The sequence below is a fragment of the Ranitomeya variabilis genome, chromosome 2 (assembly GCF_051348905.1).
Source record: "Ranitomeya variabilis isolate aRanVar5 chromosome 2, aRanVar5.hap1, whole genome shotgun sequence".
Classification (NCBI taxonomy): domain Eukaryota; kingdom Metazoa; phylum Chordata; class Amphibia; order Anura; family Dendrobatidae; genus Ranitomeya; species Ranitomeya variabilis.
The window spans coordinates 979,258,733-979,277,684 of NC_135233.1; the positions used below are offsets into that span (position 1 = coordinate 979,258,733).

Below are 18,952 nucleotides of genomic sequence, written 5' to 3' on the forward strand. Positions count from 1 at the left end.
GACACACCCCACATTTCCTCCCAAATTTGGAGGAAAAAAAGTGCGGCTTATGGTCCGAAAAATACGGTAAGTGTATAGCACCCCCAGAGTCTGAATTTTTCTGGGGTCTCTGCTACCGGGGGTAGCTGAGACCCCAGAGAACATGATTCGGGTTGGTTTTTGCCGACCTCAGTGTTGCAATCTCTGTTATTAACGGAATAACAACGACAGCAAAGAAAATAAGAGTCTGATTTCACATTTTATTTCTCTCCCAATTCTCCCCCCCCGGTGCCTCTGTTGTCCCTGCAACCCCCCTTGGAGTATTGGAGTACCACGGGCTGCCGCTGTTCTCCTCTGGGAGAAAATGGTGGGCGCATGCAATAGGAAATTTTTCCTATTGGTTTATTTTGATCACTGTGATTGACATCATCACATTGATCAAAATAAAAAAAAAATGTAAACCAAACCCCCCTTTATCACCCCCTTAGTTAGGAAAAATAATAATAATAAAAAAAAAAGTATTTCCATTTTTCCATTAGGGTTAGAGTTGGACTAAAGTTAGAGTTGGGATTACGGTTAGGGGTGTGTGAGGGTTGGGATTAGGGTTAGGGCTGATTAGGGTTATGGTTGGGTTTAGGGTTAGGGGTGTGATGGCATTAGGGTTGGAGTTAGAATTGAGTGGGTTCCACTGTTTAGGTACATCAGGGGGTCTTCAATCGCAACATGGCACATTGATTTCAGCCAATTTTGCATTCAAAAAGTCAAATGGTGCTCCCTCCCTTCTGAGCCCTGCCATGCACCCAAACAGTGGTTTTCCCCACATATGGGGTATCGGCGTACTCAGGAGAAATTGCACAACAAGTTTTTTAGTCCATATTCTACTGATACCCTTGTGAAAAAAAACTTGGTTCCAAAGTAAATTTTGTGTGAAAAAAGTAAAATGTTCATTTATCCTTTCACATTGCTTTAGTTCTCATGAAGAACCTGAAGGGTTGGGGTATTTTCTGTTATATTGACCCCCCAAACTCACTTTAAATGTAAGGTGATCCCAAAAAAAAGGTTGTGTAAATTTTGTTGGAAAAATGAGAAATCGCTGGTCAACTTTTAACCCTTATAAATGTCCTAACAGAAAACAATTACCGTATGTTTCCAAAATTGTGCTGATGTAAAGTACCGTATATACTCGAGTATAAACCGAGATTTTCAGCCCATTTTTTAGGCTGAAAGTGCCCCTCTTGGCTTATACTTGAGTCATTGCCCCAAGGGTCGGCGGGGGAGGGGAAGCTGCAGGAGTGGCGGCTGTCACATCAAACTCACCCCCACCTGACACGTCTGCACGTCCCTGCTTCTCAGATGCTCTCTGGTGCCTGTAGCTCTTCCTGTGTTCAGCGGTCACATGGTAGCGCTCATTAAAGTAACGAATATGGACGTGATTCCACTCCTATAGGCATGGAACGCATATTCATTACTTTAATGAGAGGTAGCATGTAACCGCTGAACACAGGAACAAGCTGCCGCCGCACACCGGAGGCCATCGGAGAAACAGGGAAGTGCAGAGACCGCACCAGGATGGGATGACGGGGGAGGGTGAGCCATGCGATATTCACCGGTCCCCGTTCCACCGCCGCGCTGTCTACCTCTTCCTCTGGCTGTGACATTCAGGTTAGAGGGTGAGATGACGTGTTTAGTGCGCACCCTCTGCCTGAACAGTCACTGCAGAGAGCCGGAAGACACAGCGGCGTGCGGCGGTGGAACGGGAACAGGGGAATATCGCCAGTGCTGGGGACCTGAGCCAGCGGAGACTCCGGCACCTGGCCCCTATAGCGCGCTGGTGTCCCCGCATGCTCAGGACACCGGCACTCGGCGCCCAGCGATGAGGTATGTTTTTTTTTTTTTTTTAATAATCGCAGCAGCAGCATATGGGGCATATTATTCTATGGAGCATCTTATGAGGTCATCAACTTTTAGGGCATCTGCACACGCTGCGGATCGGCCGCTGCAGATTCACAGCAGTTGCATGCGTTTACAGTACCAAGTAAACCTATGGAAAACAAAATCCGCAGTGCACATGCTGCAGAAAAAAAAGCGCGGAAATGCTGCTTTGTTTATTCCGCAGCAAGTCAATTCTTTGAGCGGATTCCGCAGCGGTTTACACCTGCTCCATAATAGGAATCCGCAGGTGTAAAACCGCAGGTGAAATACCGCGGTAATTCCATAGGTAATCGGCAGTGCTGCTTACCTGCGGATTTACCAAAATCAGGTCGGAAAAATCCGCAAGACTTTCCGCAACGTGTGCACGTAGCCTTATGGAGCATTATATGGGGCATATTATTCTATGGAGCATCTTATGTGGCAATCAACCATTATGGAGCAGCATATGGAGCATATTTTAATATGTAACATCTTATGGGGCCATTATTAACCTTTGTGCAGCATTATATGGGGCATATTTTTGTATGGAGCATCTTATGGGGCTCCTGATTCAACATGGATATTCAAAAACACAACCTACTGATGTCTCAATCAATTTTACTTTTATTGGTACCTGTTTTTATTTTTTAAATTTACCAGTAGCTACTGCATTTCCCACCCTAGACTTATACTCGAGTCAGTAAGTTTTCCTAGTTTTTTGTGGCATAATTAGGGGTCTCTGCTTATACTAGAGTATATATGGTAGACATGTGGGAAATGTTGTTTATTAACTATTTTCTGCAATATGACTCTCTGATTTAAGGGTACAAAAATTAAAAGTTTGAAAATTTTAAAATTTGCCAAATTTCCATTGTTTTCATAAATAAATGCAAGTTATATTGAAGAAATTTTACTACTAACATGAAGTACAATATGTCACAAAAAAACAATATCAGAATCAGTGGGATACATTGAAGCATTCAAGAGTTATAACTTCATAAAGCGACAGTGGTCAGAATTGTAAAAGTTGGGTTGGTAATTAAGTACCAAATTGGCTCTGTCACTAATGGGTTAATGCAATATAACTGAAAACAATATAATTCATACTATTAGGGCTTGTTCACACGTTCCTTTTTTTGCTGCGGATTTTTCAGCTGCGGATTTGGAAAAACCGCAGTGCAAAACCGCGGTGGTTTTCACTGCGGTTTTTTGTGCGGTTTCAACTGCGGATTCCACTGTGAGTTTCCAGCTGCACTTTCCTATTTGTGCAGGTGGAAAACTGCTGCGGAATCCGCAGAAAGAATTGACATGCTACTTCTTTTTTTCCGCAGAAAATCCGCGCGGATTTTCAAGCGGAAAAACGCAAAGTGGGCACAGCGGTTTTTGTTTTCCATAGGGTAACATTGTACTGTACCCTGCATGGAAAACTGCTGCAGATCCGCAGCTGCAAATCCGCTGCGGATCCACAGCAAAAAACGCAAAGTGTGAACATAGCCTTAGGATTTCGGCAAGATCCAGACACCAATCAGAAGAATGAATCTCCTGGACCTTTCCAATTCGTGGCCACTGGAAGCTCTGTACACTTCAATGTGACCACCTCTCCTCTATGTTCTCTCACTATGTGAGTGATGTGTCCATCACAGACTCCTCCCCGTAGCCTTCCATATCAGACTGCTCCCCATGGCCCCTCCATTTCACAGACTCCTCACCGTAGCCTCTCCATATCAGACTGCTTTCAGACTCTTCGCTGAGGCCCCTCCATTTCACAGACTGCTCCCCGTGGCCCCTCCATATCACAGACTGCTCCACATGGCCCCTCCATATCAGACTCCTCCCCGTAGCCTTCCATATCAGACTGCTCCCCATGGCCCCTCCATTTCACAGACTCCTCACCGTAGCCCCTCCATATCAGACTGCTTTCAGACTCTTCGCTGAGGCCCCTCCATTTCACAGACTGCTCCCCGTGGCCCCTCCATATCACAGACTGCTCCACATGGCCCCTCCATATCAGACTGCTCCCCATGGCCCTTCCATTTCACAGACTTCTCCCCGTGGCCCCTCCATATCACAGACTGCTCCGCGTAGCACTCCCATTTCACAGACTCCTCGCCGTGGTCCCTCCATTTCACAGACTGCTCCCCGTGGCCCCTCCATATCAGACTGCTCTACGTGGCCCCTCCATATCAGACTGCTCCCCTTGGCCCTTCCATATCACAGACTGCTCCCCGTGGCCCCTCCACATCACAGACTGGTCTCCGTGGCCCCTCCACATCACAGGCTGCTCCACGTGGCCCCTCCACATCACAGACTGCTCCCCATGGCCCCTCCACATCACAGACTGCTCCCCATGGCCCCTCCATATCGCACACTGCTCCCCGTGGCCCCTCCACATCACAGACTGCTCTCCGTGGCCCCTCCACATCACAGGCTGCTCTCCGTGGCCCCTCCACATCACAGGCTGCTCCCCGTGGCCCCTCCACATCAGACTGTTCCCTGTGGCCCCTCCATTTCACAGACAGCTCCCCATAGCACTCCCATTTCACAGACTGCTCCCCGTTGCCCTTCCATTTCACAGACTGCTCCTTGTGGCCCCTCCATATCACAAACTGTTCCCTGTGGCCCCTCCATATCACAAACTGTTCCCCGTGGCCCCTCTACATCAGACTGCTCTCCGTGGCCCCTCCACATCACAGGCTGCTGCCTGTGGCCCCTCCACATCACAGGCTGCTCCCCGTGGCCTCTCCACATCACAGGCTGCTCCCCGTGGCCTCTCCACATCACAGACTGCTCCCCGTGGTCCCTTCATATCATAGACTGCTCCCCGTGGCCCCTCCACATCAGACTGCTCCCCGTGGCTTCTCCACATCACAGACTGCTCCACGTGGCCCTTCCATATCATGGACTGCTCCCCGTGGTCCCTTCATATCAGACTGCTCCCCGTGGCCCCTCCATATCATGGACGGCTCCCCGTGGCCCCTTCATATCATGGACGGCTCCCCGTGGCCCCCCATATCACAGACTGCTCCCCGTGGCCCCTCCATATCATGGACTGCTCCCCGTGGCCCCTCCACATCCCGTTCTCCCTGGCTGCTCTGTTCTCTCAGCAGCTTCCCCTCAACCCAACCCCCTTCCCAGCCCCTCTACACTTGCCTTCCTTCTATCCCTACCCTGTAAGTGCGGTCACGTGACATATAGACCACGTGATTTATCCTAAACAAGTCCCTGTTGGCGTGTGTCTAGTCTGTGTAATGAGAGACGCCCTCAGGCCCGTCACCCTCCGCTGTCAGTCACACGGGAGGAGGCGGATACATTTATAGTCTCAGCCCCGTGTACCGAGACGTGACCAGGACACAAATAACACCGGACTGCAGTGCTCCGGTTGTGAACACTGCTCGCATCACCCCGGCTCCAATCATGGCTCCGCCCCCGCCCGTTTCTTATTGGATAACATTGTATTCCTGTGACTTTAATTGGGTGTCGGGATCTTTGCTGCGCGCTCATTGGCTGTGACTTGAGGGGTGCACTGGGACTGTGAGAGCGGGAAGGTGGCCTGTACCGCTGCGGCTGTCGTGTGTGTCACATGTCGGGGTTCATGAGGTAACGCCGTGTAAGTGCAGTGTGCACTGCGGCCGGGAGTTGTGATCGAATCAGCGGAGTTGTAGCTTTGAATGGCGTTAGTGACTTTACCTCACAGTGTGCACCACGTGAAATGCTTAAAAAAGACGCAAAGCTGCCATTTTTTTTTGTTTTTATGGCGTTCATTGTGCTATAAAAATGACCCAGATACTTGATTCTCCAGGACTGTACGGTTGTGGCGATGACAAACTTTATTTTACAATTAACCAGAATCCCTCAATGTCAGTCCGCTATTTCATCCTTCTCCACTAGATTTCTAAAACTTAACATGGACAAAACAGAACTCATCATCTTTCCCCCATCTCACGCGACCCCCCAACGGACCTATCCATTACAGTAAACGGCCGCCCGCTCTCCCCAGTCCCACAAGCTCGCTGCCTCGGGGTAATCCTTGACACTGATCTCTCCTTCAAACCACATATTCAAGCCCTTTCCACTTCCTGCCGCCTTCAACTCAAAAATATTTCACAAATCCGTACATTCCTCAACCAAGAATCTGCAAAAACCCTAGTCCATGCCCTCATCATCTCCCTGCTTGACTACTGCAACCTCCTGCTCTGTGGCCTCCCCTCTAAGGGTACATGTCCACGGTCAGGATGGCCGGCGGTATCGCCGGAGTGGCGAAGCCGCTCGGCGCTAAGCCCCGCCCCCTTTCTGGGACGCGATGATGCCGGATGTGTTAACTGTACACATCCGGGATCATCGCACCCTCGCATAGCGCCCTGTGATATTACTTGCGGCGACGCAGCGTCGCCGCAGGTAGCACGGACATGCTGCGATCTGAAAAGACGCCCAGCATGTCCAGAGTCGCAGGGAAGTCGGATGCGTGTTACCACGCATAGTGGACACGGGATTTCATAAAATCCCCTCCACTATGCTGGAACATCTGAACGCTGCGTGTTTGACGCTGCAGCTCTGCGCAGCGTCAAACAAGCAGCGTTTACTGACCGTGGACACATACCCTAAGGGTATGTGTCCACGTTCAGGATTGCATCAGCATTTGGTCAGGATTTTTCATCAGTATTTGTAAGCCAAAACCAGGAGTGGGTGATAAATGCAAAAGTGGTGCATATGTTTCTGTTATACTTTTCCTCTAATTGTTCCAGTCCTGGTTTTGGCTTACAAATACTGATGAAAAATCCTGACCAAATCCTGATGCAATCCTGCACGTGGACACATACCCTTAGGGTATGTGTCCACGGTGAGTAAACGCTGCTTGTTTGACGCTGCGCAGAGCTGCAGCGTCAAACACGCAGCGTCCAGATGTTCCAGCATAGTGGAGGGGATTTTATGAAATCCCGTGTCCACTATGCGTGGAAACACACATCCGACTTCCCTGCGACTCCGGACATGCGCGTCTTTTCAGATCGCAGCATGTCCGTGCTACCTGCGGTGACGCTGCGTCACCGCAAGTAATATCACAGGGCGCTATGCGAGGGTGCGATGATCCCGGATGTGTACAGTTAACACATCGGGCATCATCGCGTCCCAGAAAGGGGGCAGGGCTTAGCGCCGAGCGGCTTTGCCGCTCCGGCGATACCGCCGGCCATCCTGACCGTGGACACGTACCCTTACACTCTCACATCCCTCCAATCTGTAAACTCTGCTGCCCGACTAATCCACCTGTCCCCCTGCTATTCCCCAGCCTCTCCCCTCTGTCAATCCCTTCACTGGCTCCCCATTACCCAGAGACTCCATGCTCCCCATTACCCAGATACTAACCACGACATACAAAGCCATCCACAACCTGTCTCCGGTATTTTCCTGCACTCATCCTCCGATCCTCACAAGATCTCCTTCTCTACTCCCCTCTTAGGCTACGTTCACATTTGCGGTCAGCGCCGCAGCGTCGGGCGCCGCAGCGGCGCCGCATGCGTCATGCGCCGCAGCAGCGCCGCATGCGTCATGCGCCCCTATATTTAACATGGGGGCGCATGGACATGCGTTGTGCTGCGTTTTGCGCCGCATGGCCGCAAGCGTTGGACGCAAGAAACGCATCAAGTTGCATTTTTTTGCGTCCAACTTTCGGCCAAAAACGACGCATGCGGCGCAAAACGCAGCGTTTTAGCGTGCGTTTTGCCGCATTTTTGTTTGCGTTGTGCGCTGCGGCGCCGACGCTGCGGCGCACAACGCAAATGTGAACGTAGCCTTATCTCCTCTTCCCACAATAGCATACAAGCTTTCTCCCACGCATCACCCCTACTCCGGAACTCTCTACCACAACATATTAGACTCTCGCCTACCATCGAAACCTTCAAAAAGAACCTGAAGACTCACCTCTTCCAACAAGCCTACAACCTGCAGTAACCACCGATACAGTATTCTATAATGCTGTATATCTGCCCCCAAGCCGACCTGCAAGAGAAGAAAAGTAACTTTTGTTGTACTCACCTGCGGGGCGGTCCGGTCCGAGGGGCATCGCTGGTTTTGGTCTGTCGTCTCCCTTCTTCTTGCGATGCCGCCGTCTTGCTTGCTTCCTGTGGATGACGCGTCCCTTCGGCTCTTTGACCTTTCCCAGGGCACTGGAGTACTTTATTCTGCCCTCGACAGTGTAGAGAAATACGCCTGCGCAGGAGCGTGGTGCCGAGGAGACGTGTCATTCACACAAACCAAGAAAAAGGACGCATCAAAAGAAGGGAGGCGCTGGACCAAGACCAGCAACGCCCATCGGATTGGACCGCCCCGCAGGTAAGTATAAGGCTGTGTGCACACGATGCGGAATTGGTGCGGATCCGCTGCAGATTTTCCGCGCAGAAACGCTGCAGTTCCGCACTGTGATTTACAGTACAATGTAAATCAATTGAAAAAAAAATGGCTGTGCTAATGGTGTGGAAAAATCCGCATGAAAACCGCTGCGGAACAAAAGAAATAGCATGCTACTTCTTTTGTTCGGAACTGCAGCGTTTCTGACCCCTCCCATAATAGAAATCCGCAGGGGTAAAAACCGCAGAAAATCCGCACACAATCCTCATCAATTCCGAATCAAAATGCGTGGCAAATCCGCACCTGTGGTTTCTGCAGGAGATGTGGATTTTGTGCGGAAAATTCTGCACCTCAATCCACAACGTGTGCGCATAGCCTAATAAGGCTATGTGCACACGTTGCGGATTGGTGTGCGGATTTTTTCGCATTGTTTTTGCAAAATCCGAAGGTAAACCGCACTGCGGATTACCCTCGGATTTACCGTGGTTTTTGTGCGGATTCTACCTGCGGTTTTACACCTGCGGATTCCTATTGAGGAGCAGGTGTAAACAACTGCGGAATCCGCACAAAGAATTGACATGCTGCGGGAAAAAATAACGCTGCGTTTCCACGTGTTTTTTTTCCACAGCATGTGCACTGCGGATTTTGTTTTCCATATGTTTACATGGTACTGTACAACACATGGAAAACAGCTGCAGATCCGTAGCTTAATCCGCAACGTGTGCACATAGCCTAAGAGATGAAAAATAACTTTCAGGCTATGTGCACACGTTCAGGATTTTTCGCATTTTTTCGGTGGTTTTCCGCTGAAAAAAGCTTACATTAAGTATCCTATTATTAGAATGCAATCCGCAATTTTTGTGCTCATGTTGTGTTTTTTTTCTGCAAAAAAACCGCAGCATGTTCATTAATTTTGCAGAAAATCTCCGGATTTGCCGCTATATAATATAGTAGTGGAAAGCTCCGGAAAAATCTGTGAAAAAAACACGATAAAAACGCCAGTGTATTTCTTGCAGAAAAAGTCCGGTCTTGTTCAGGAAAATTCTGCAAAGAACTCTGAACGTGTACACATAGCCTTACAAGTCGGCTTGGGGGCTGATATACAGCATTATAGAATGCTGTATATACGCCCTGCAAGGTGGTGGCCATATCTCCTATCGGCCAAACCTGGTGACAGGTTCCCTTTAAGGGGGTCCCAGCTGTCTCCTAAGAAAGTTCAGTAAGTGCCAGGACCATCTTCAAAAGAGGATTCAGCTCCAGGATCAGTTTAACTCCAGCGCAGACTGTGCTCAGAAATATCAGCAGGTCGGTGTGACGTCATCTGCTGGCCGGGTGACAGGACGGCCTCTTCTGTCCCATAGAAGCACCACAGATTGACATTTGCAGGAACTACAGGGATTGGACTGGGGTAGAGAGGCCATCTGTGATCAAGACCATCAGACTATTTGGGACATCTGCAATGATTGACCTTGTGAACGCTACCGTGAGTCTTATCATGCCAATTGAAAAGTATCCTGACACCATTCATGTTTGGGGGCTTTTCGTCCATGGAGGGGGCTCTTGCTTGATTTTGCCTAAGAACTCTGTCATGAATAAAGAATAGGATCTAAACATTGAAGCATCCTCCAGGAGCAATGTGGATGCATCTTCCTGCATAGTGGAGGCCATGTCACTAGGCAAACGTGATTACGTAGTGCTCAGTGAACAAAATATTGAAATTTTGGGTCCACAGCCAGGAAACACCCCAGATCTCAATCCTACTGGAGGACGAACAAAAAATGATAATTGTAAAGTATAAGCACTGATTTGGCAAGAATAGGTTGTCATAAATCATAATTTGGCCCTGAAGCCAATACCTAACGTCAGAGTGAAGTGCAGAAGTCTTAAAAAATAAGGGTCAAAACATAATCTCAAAGGCATTGTACTCCTCTAGGACAACCCCTTCTCAAGCTGATTGTTTGCCCGCATTAAGTTACAAACACTTCTACTCCGCTCCGGTCTCAGCACTCGAGTACCCGGGGCTCACGTGAGGTAGTTACGTCATCTGTGCCCAATGAGCGCCGGCTTCACTGTCCTCGCCGAATCGAACATCAGGAAGCCAGGGCTGCGGCTGCTCTCCGACATGCCCTTGATGTTCGATTTGTTCGAAGGCGGAGATGGTGACTCCAGTTCTGATTGGGCGCAGGGCTCACGGGACGTAGCAACCAAACATGGGCTTCTGGAACGCGAGTGCTGACACCACTGGAATGGTGCTGAAACCAGAGGTTTTTATTTTAACCTGGGCAAACATTCAGATTCAGATGAAATTGTCCTTTTAGTGGAAAACCCCTTTAAGTATTTTCATAAACTTACGGTATGTGTTTGTTAATAAAAGCTTAAAAATTTATGGAATGGTTATAATTTGCGCTTCTATATAATTGTGTAACCATAGAAGTAGAACAAAATTTGTATCGGTATGAAAACTTTAGGCCGACGTCACACATAACTTATAAAAATACGATCCGTTTTTTACGGCCGACATCCGCAGAAATGTTCCCGAACAGTGATCCGTATGTCATCTGTGTGCAATGCGAGGATGTGATTTTTTTTTTTCTCAAAAAAGTATCCGTGTTACATCCGTATGGTGAGATTTTCTCACCAGCTTGCAAAATGGACCTATAATGGATTCATGGGATCAAATACTCGCGAAAACATTATATCATACAGAGCTAGATAGCAGAAAAGCCGGTAATTCGTTTGTCGGCTTTTGCTAAATCATTACCGAACCCAACAGGATATGAGACATGGTTTACATACAGTAAACCATGGCATATCCATTAGTTATTTATATGTCCCTTCCTAATAATGTATTAGAGGTGTGTTTGCGTGTAAAATTTTGGAGCTGTAGGTGTTAATTTTAAGGATTATTTCACGGAAAAAACTGGCATGGGCTCCCACTCAATTTTCTCTGCCAGAGAGGGAAAGCCAGCGACTGAGGGCAGATAGTAATAGCCTAGAGAGGGACCATGGTTATTGCCCCCCCCTGCTAAAACCATCTGCCCCCAGCCACCCTAGAAAAGGCGCATCTGTCAGATGCTCCTATTCCGGCACTTAGCTACTCTCTTCCCACTGCCCTGTGGCTGTCATGGGGCAATAATGGGAAAACAGGAGATGAGGGATCTGGGCCCCTGATCTGCCCCTTAACTTGGGGGTACCCTTGAAGGTAGGGAAGCCCAAGTCACCGACCTGTCCCTATCTACTGTTAAACCCTGAGCTAAACCCCCAACCCCCACCCTAGGAGGTGAACAATGTAAACTGCACCAAAAAAGCAAATAAACAGGATGACACAATATGAGAGTGAGGGGAACACAATACCCAAAGGGGAATACACAAACAACAAAGGGACAATTTAACAAAAACTCAGCACTTGGCTTGTGCACACTGCTGCTAAACTACACACCAGAGATAGCAGAGCAACAGGACTCCAAACAGCGGACTTAGCGGACACCAGGGAGCTGCTCCTGCTAGGTTGGTCTCCAGAAAGGACCTGTATCACCAACAGTCAGCTGATGCATCAGGTGACCTTTTAAAGGATGTGGGAGTGGTCACCAGCAACATCAGCTGCCCCATCAACACTACAGTAACACCAGGTTGCCAGCGGGGAAAAAACTGCATTTAACCCCCAATGTCCTGAAAGGAAAAAAGTTTTAAGGTGTGTGGAACCAGAGCTGCCACAAATCAAAAAATGGATCATGACAGTGGCATTGGCATATGGGGTAATAAGGGGTTAATGTCACCTTGTTATTGTAAGGTGACATTAGGTCTGGTTTATAATGGAGAGGTGTCAATAAGACACCTATCTATTATTAATCCAATAGTATGAAAGGGTTAAAAATACACACACACATTAAGAGTAAAGTCTTTTAATGAAATAATTAAATACACAGGTTTAATATCTTTATTGCACGCTCAATCCAAGCGAAGCCCTCGTTCTTTTGTAAAAAAAAAATCCAAAATGAAAAACCTACAATATCCCATACCTGTTCGCCGTACAGTCACGTCCCATGCTGTAAATCCATCTCAAGAGGTTAAAGAAGTTGTCCACTACAATAATTTTATTTTTTCATAAATCTTGCTATTATGTGCCATTGAAAACATCCACTGTCTTTATTTTAGCAATATTACCTTTTATCATGCTGTAGCAGCACATCTTCAGTGCTGGATCCAGCTCTCATGGGGTTAATCGACAACTTCCTTTCTCCTGAGTTATTGTGCTCTAATTCTACAAGTTCCATGATGCATTGCACTGGCCACTAAGCCCGAACCTACCACACCCACTCCAAAACACACCCAAACCCCTCCCTCCTCTCCCTCCTCTATCTTCAAAAAGATGTGGGATGTCATTTCTGTCCAACCTCCTCTTTTACATTTGTCCAACCCACACTCCATTACACAGATAGATAGATAGATAATAGATAGATACATACATACAGATAGATCTATATATCTATGTCTATTTCCATAGATATGTCTATATCCATGTTTCTAAACCCCTTCTCCCCGGATCTTTTTTTGTTTATCGCTCCCCTTCTTTGCAGAGCCATAATTTTTCCGTCAATATGGCCATGTGAGGGCTTATTTTTTGCGGGACAAGTTCTACTTTTGAACGACACCATTGGTTTTACCATGTCGTGTAACAGAAAATGTGAAAAAAAGTCAAAGTGTGATGAAAGTGCAATCCCACACTTGTTTTTTGCTTGGCTTTTTTGCTAGGTTCACTAAATGCTAAGGCTGTGTGCACACGTTGCGGATTTGATTGCAGATCCGCAGAGTTTTTTGCTGCACAGAATTGCATCAAATCCGCATTGTAGTGCTCAACCAATGTAAGTCTATGGGAGCCGCAGACTTGTTATGCACATCACTTCTTTTGTGCCGAACTGCAGCGTTTCTGCACCCTTAGACTTTCATTGAGTCGGGCACATCCGCAGCAAAACCGCAGATGTAAAAAAGATCTGCAGTTTAGATGAGTATGTGGGTCCGAGAAACGCTGCAGTTCGGAAGGAGGGAAGTGTGTGGGCGGTGACGGTGTGCGTGTAGGTGTGTGCGGACAGGGTCTGCGGGATGTGTGCGGCGCTGTGCGGGACTGTTCAGGTGTATGTGGGGTCTGCGGTCTGTTTCGATGTGTGCAGGACTGTTTGGATGTGTGCGGCGCTGTGCGGGACTGTTCGGGTGTGTGCAGGACTGTTCAGGTGTGTGCGGGGCTGTGCGGGGGGTCTTTTGGGGTGTGTGTGCAGGCATCATCCGATGGGACTACAAGTACGCAGCATCCAATCTGCAGCTAATTCGGATGTAATCTGGACAGTGGACACGCACCCTACACTATCCATACATCTACTGTATCAATAGATATATCTATCCAGATATATCTATAGATAGGTATAGGAATAGATAGATGTATGCATCTATAGATCTATCTATATGTAGCCCTGTTTATCCATTTCATCTATCATCTATATGTCTATCTATCTGTGTGTAATTGAGTGTGAGTTGGACAAATGTAAAAGAGGAGGTTGGACAATAATGACATCACAAATCTTTTTTGTTGTTCAATAATACATCTTTATTTAGCTTTCAAAAACACATACAAAAACGCACAAAAAACATGCAAAAACCGCACCCAAAAAAATAAAAAATGCATCAAAAGCGCGCAAAAACTGCACCAAAAACTGCATCAAAACCGCAGCAAAAAACTACATCAAAACCGCACCAACAACAGCATCAAAACTGCACCAAAAACTGCATCAAAACTGCTCTAAATATTGCATCAAAAATGCACCAAAGACGCATAAAAACTGCATCAAAACCGCACCAAAAACTGCATCAAAACCGCACCAAAAAACTGCATCATAACCGCACCAAAAACTGCATCAAAACCGCACCAAAAAACTGCATAATAACCGCACCAAAAACTGCATAAAAAAGCATCAAAAACCTGAAACAAATCCAGGCAAAAAAACGCACCAAATACTGCAGCAAAAATGGAGTAAAAACCGCGCAAAAACCGCACCAAGAACTGCATCAAAACCACACAAAAAACCCTCATCAAAACCTCGCAAATAACATGAAAAACCCGTGAAAAAAATGCATAAAAAACGCAGCTGCGTTTTCTGCAAGGAGATGCAGATTTTGTGCAGAAAATTCTGCACCCAAATCTGCAACGTGTGCACACAGCATAAAACTGACCTGCCATTATGATTCTCCAGGTCATTACGAGTTCATAGACACCAAACACATCTAGGTTATTTTTTATTTAAGTGGTAAAAAAAAATTTCAAAACTTTGCTAAAAAGAAATAAAATAATTGCGCCATTTTCCAATACCCGTAGCGTCTATATTTTCTGAGATGTCGGGTGAGGGCTAATTTTTTGCGCGCCGAGCTGACGTTTTTAATGATACCACTTTTGTGCAGGTACGTTCTTTTGATCGCCCGTTATTGCATTTTAATGCAATGTCGCAGCGACCAAAACAACATAATTTTGGCTTTTCATTTTTTTTCTCGCTACGCCGTTTAGCGATCATGTACATTTTTTTTGTTGTACTGAAAACAGCTGACATGTTGCGGCTTTGAAGTGGGCTCACATGATGCATGTCGCATGTTGTCACATGTTACATGCTGCATGTCACATGTCTCATGGTGCATGTCGCATGTTGTCACATGTTCCATGTCGTCGCATGTTCCATGTCGTCGCATGGTACATGTCGTCGCATGCTGCATGTCGCATGTTGTCACTTTGCATGTCGTCGCATGTTGCTTCATGTCGTCGCATGCTGCATGTCGTCGCATGCTGCATGGTGCATGTCGTCACATGTTGCATGTCGTCACATGTAGCATGTTGCATGTCTCATGTTGCATGTCGTCACATGTAGCATGTTGCATTCTCATGTTGCATGTCGTCACATGTTGCATGCTGCATGTCGCATGGTGCATGCTCTGTATGTATGTTCTATGTATGTATGTACTGTATATGTGTGTGTGTTTTTTTTTTTGTTTGTTTGTTTTTACATTCAACACATTAGCCGGATGTCCCATCATTGGCTAATGTGTCACTCACTGTCACTGTAGCAGGCAGTAGTGGACAACCCCTTTAATTAGTTTACAACCTGGAGAGCTGCTAATGCTACTTGAGATGAATTACAGCGTGTGACTTGACTGTACGGCGGACAGGTATGGGATATTGTTGCTTTTTTATTTTGGAATTTTATACAGAAGAACGATGGCTTCGCTTGTATTGAGCGTGCAATAAATATGTTAAACCTGTGTGTTTAATTATTTCATTAAAAGACTTAATTCTTAATGTGTGTGTATTTTTAACCCTTTCATACTATTGGATTAATAATGGATAGGTGTCTTATTGACACCTCTCCATTATTAACCAGGCTTAATGTCACCTTACAATAGCATGGTGACCCCTTATTACCCCATATGCCACCCCTACAGAGCAGTGGGAATAGAGAGGCTATGTGGCAGAATTGGTGCATCCTACTGATGTTTTTAGCTGGGGGGGGGGCAATAACCATGGTCCCTCTCTAGGCTATTAATATCTGCCCTCGGTCACTGGCTTTCCCTCTCTGGCGGAGAAAATGGCTCGGGAGCCATTTTTTTCTGTGAATTAACCCTTTCATTTAACACCTACAGCTCCAAAATTTTACACACACACACACACACACACACACACACTACTAACATTGTTAGCGAGGGACATATAAGCATCTAACAGATATGCAATGGTTTACTGTTTGTAAACCATGTCTCATATCCTATCGGCTTCTGCAGTGATTTTACAGAACCCGACAAATGAATTATCGGCTATTCTGCTATCCAGCTCTCTATGAAATATATATATATTATATGGTGGCCCGATTCTAACGCATCGGGTATTCTAGAATATGCATGTCCACGTAGTATATTGCCTAGCCACGTAGTATATTGCCCAGTGACGTAGTATATTGCCCAGTTATGTAGTATATTGCCCAGCGACGTAGTATATTGCCCAGTGACGTAGTATACAGCACAGAGCCACATAGTATATTGCCCAGCCACGTAGTATATTGCCCAGCGACGTAGTATATTGCCCAGTGACGTAGTATATTGCCCAGCCACGTAGTATATTGCCCAGTGATGTAGTATACAGCACAGAGCCACGTAGTATATTGCCCAGTTGCGTAGTATACAGCTCAGAGCCACGTAGTATATTGCACAGCCCACGTAGTATATTGCCCAGCTACGTAGTATATTGCCCAGTCACAGGTTAAAAAAAAATAAAATAAACATATGCTCACCTTCCGAGGGTACCCTTGTAGTCCTGTGCCTGTAGTCCTGTGCCTCCTCGCGCAGGTGCAGGACCTGTGATGACGTCGCAGTCACATGACCGTGTCGCGGTCACATGACCGTGACGTCACGACAGGTCCTTCTCGCGCAGGACCTGTGATGACGTCGCGGTTACATGACCGTGTCGCGGTCACATGACCGTGACGTCACGGCAGGTCCTTCTCGCACAGACGCGCAGGACCTGTGATGACGTCGCGGCCACATGACCGTGACGTCATGGCAGGTCCTTCTCGCAGACCATCCTTGGCACCGAAACCTGCCGCTTGCATGGAGCGGACACCGGAGCGTCACGAGGAGCGGGAAAGGTGAATATATAATGATTTTTTATTTTTTAAATTATTTTTAAACATTAGATGTTTTTACTATTGACGCTGCATCAATAGTAAAAACTTGGTCACACAGGGTTAATAGCGGCGGTAACGGAGTGAGTTACCCGCGGCATAACGCGGTCCGTTACCGCTGGCATTAACCCTGTGTGAGCGGTGACTGTGGGGAGTATGGAGCGGGCGCCGGTCACTGACTGCAGGGGAGTAGGGAGGGACTAATCGGACTGTGGCCGTCGCTGATTGGTCGCGGCAGCCATGACAGGCAGCTGGCGAGACCAATCAGCGACTTGGATTCCATGACAGACAGAGGCCGCGACCAATGAATATCCGTGACAGACAGAAGGACAGACAGAAAGACGGAAGTGACCCTTAGACAATTATATAGTAGATACACCTATACAATGTGTAGACATTTGTTTTATCTATTCTATTTTAACCTGTCAGTGTGATTTTACTGTACATCGCACTGAATTGCCGGCTTTTCTATAGGACACCGATGCTTATTTCTGGCAAGTCACACTGATGGTCCGTGTGGTGTGCCAGTTTTTCTCGCACCCATAGACTTTCATTGGCGTATTTCGGGCGTAATACGGTGACAATCGCAGCATGCTGGGGTTTCCTACACACATATAATATGGCCAAGAAAATTACGCCTGATGCGAGCTGCCCCATAGAATAACACTGGTCCGAGTGCTATGGGATTTTTTTATCGCACAGCACTCGTCCGTATTATGCTCTAGTGTGACTCCGGCCTTAGACCACGGCTTTAAGCGTAGCTCATCAGTCCTGCACATCCTAATTAACTGTTTGTTCCTCTTGCAAATTCACCAGGGGCTCAGCTTGGAAGTTCCTGCAGTCTCCGCAGTATAACAGAAGAGGTAGCCATGTGGTGCACGCTTCTCCCAAAATATTTTTTGATGACGTACAAGACATTACATCTTCAGCGGATGATTCTGCATCTGGAGAGGAAGATCTGGACTCTCTGCTGTTATTCGGTGTGCTGAGAGGCAGTGTGGTTGGATTGCGTTACTATACAGGAGTGGTAGGCATAATTATATAAAGAAAAATTACAAATCAGCACAAGCTTCTATATATTGGGTAAATCAGAAGATGAACAATATTGAAGATACATATGATATTTGTAATTCTTAGTATCCATCTGTGCCCTTAGCTGAAAATATTCTTCGAGATCGGTTTAGTGGAGGGCAGGACGGCATGGAGCTGCTGGAATAAACAACACTTACCGTACACTTTTACTCAGATTACTCTTGATACAGAGAGGATTCTGTCAGACTGAGCAGAAATGCCCTGTCCGGCTGAAGACAGTGAATTCCAGCAGCTCCTGTCAGGCTCAGTGAGTAGAGGAGGACGCTGCTCTCACCCGACGTCTGTCTGGAGCAGATGTTTTTACCCAGCCCGTCCTAGTACCTGTCAGTTGGAAACTGCTATAGCATGTGACATTTAAAATCCCGAAAGAGCACAGGTACCGGTGCTTCTCACAATGGAACATCATTAAAAAGTTAATTTATTTCAGTTATTCAATACAAAAAGTGAAACTCACATATTATATAGAGTCATTACAAACAGAGTCATCTATTTCAAGTGTTTATTTCTACAACAATATATTACAATAGTGCTGAGCACGGTAACCAGAAAAACAAAGCAGCAGGTAATCGGACTGGTGTGGCGTGAACACCGGCCTGTATGTGTACAATGCAAAAAAGGAGATAAAAGAGATTACCGCGCTGAGAGGTACTTGTGGATATCCAGATGATCCTGTGTGTGATGGTCAAGATGGCGTGGAATCTTCCTCCCCACTCTCCGTTCGTGCCAAAAGCGGGAGCGTCCTCCCAAAGGCCGAAGAGCTCACGACCGCTCACTGCCGAATACCACCGCGGCGTGCCTCGGCCGATAGCGCCGCTGTCAGGGTAGCGTGGTGAGCAGGGGGCGTGATGGATGAGTGGCGTGGGGCGTGGTTGTGTGGTGACGTCACCTGTCAGTGTGTAACAGACGTATGTGTAGGCCAACCC

The 18,952-nt window shown here is 47.0% G+C and overlaps 1 protein-coding gene across 1 annotated transcript in view; it reads left to right on the top strand.

Annotated features, from left to right (window-relative positions):
- Positions 1–5,455: 5,455 nt before the first annotated feature.
- LOC143804017 (helicase-like transcription factor) overlaps positions 5,456–18,952 on the top strand; it is a 59,600-nt gene continuing 46,103 nt past the window's right edge. Inside the window, exons 1-2 of the mRNA XM_077281763.1 lie at positions 5,456–5,487; positions 17,754–17,964. Coding sequence (XP_077137878.1) covers positions 5,471–5,487; positions 17,754–17,964 — 228 coding nt within the window. The 5' untranslated portion in view covers positions 5,456–5,470. The remainder of the gene's footprint in view (positions 5,488–17,753; positions 17,965–18,952) is intronic.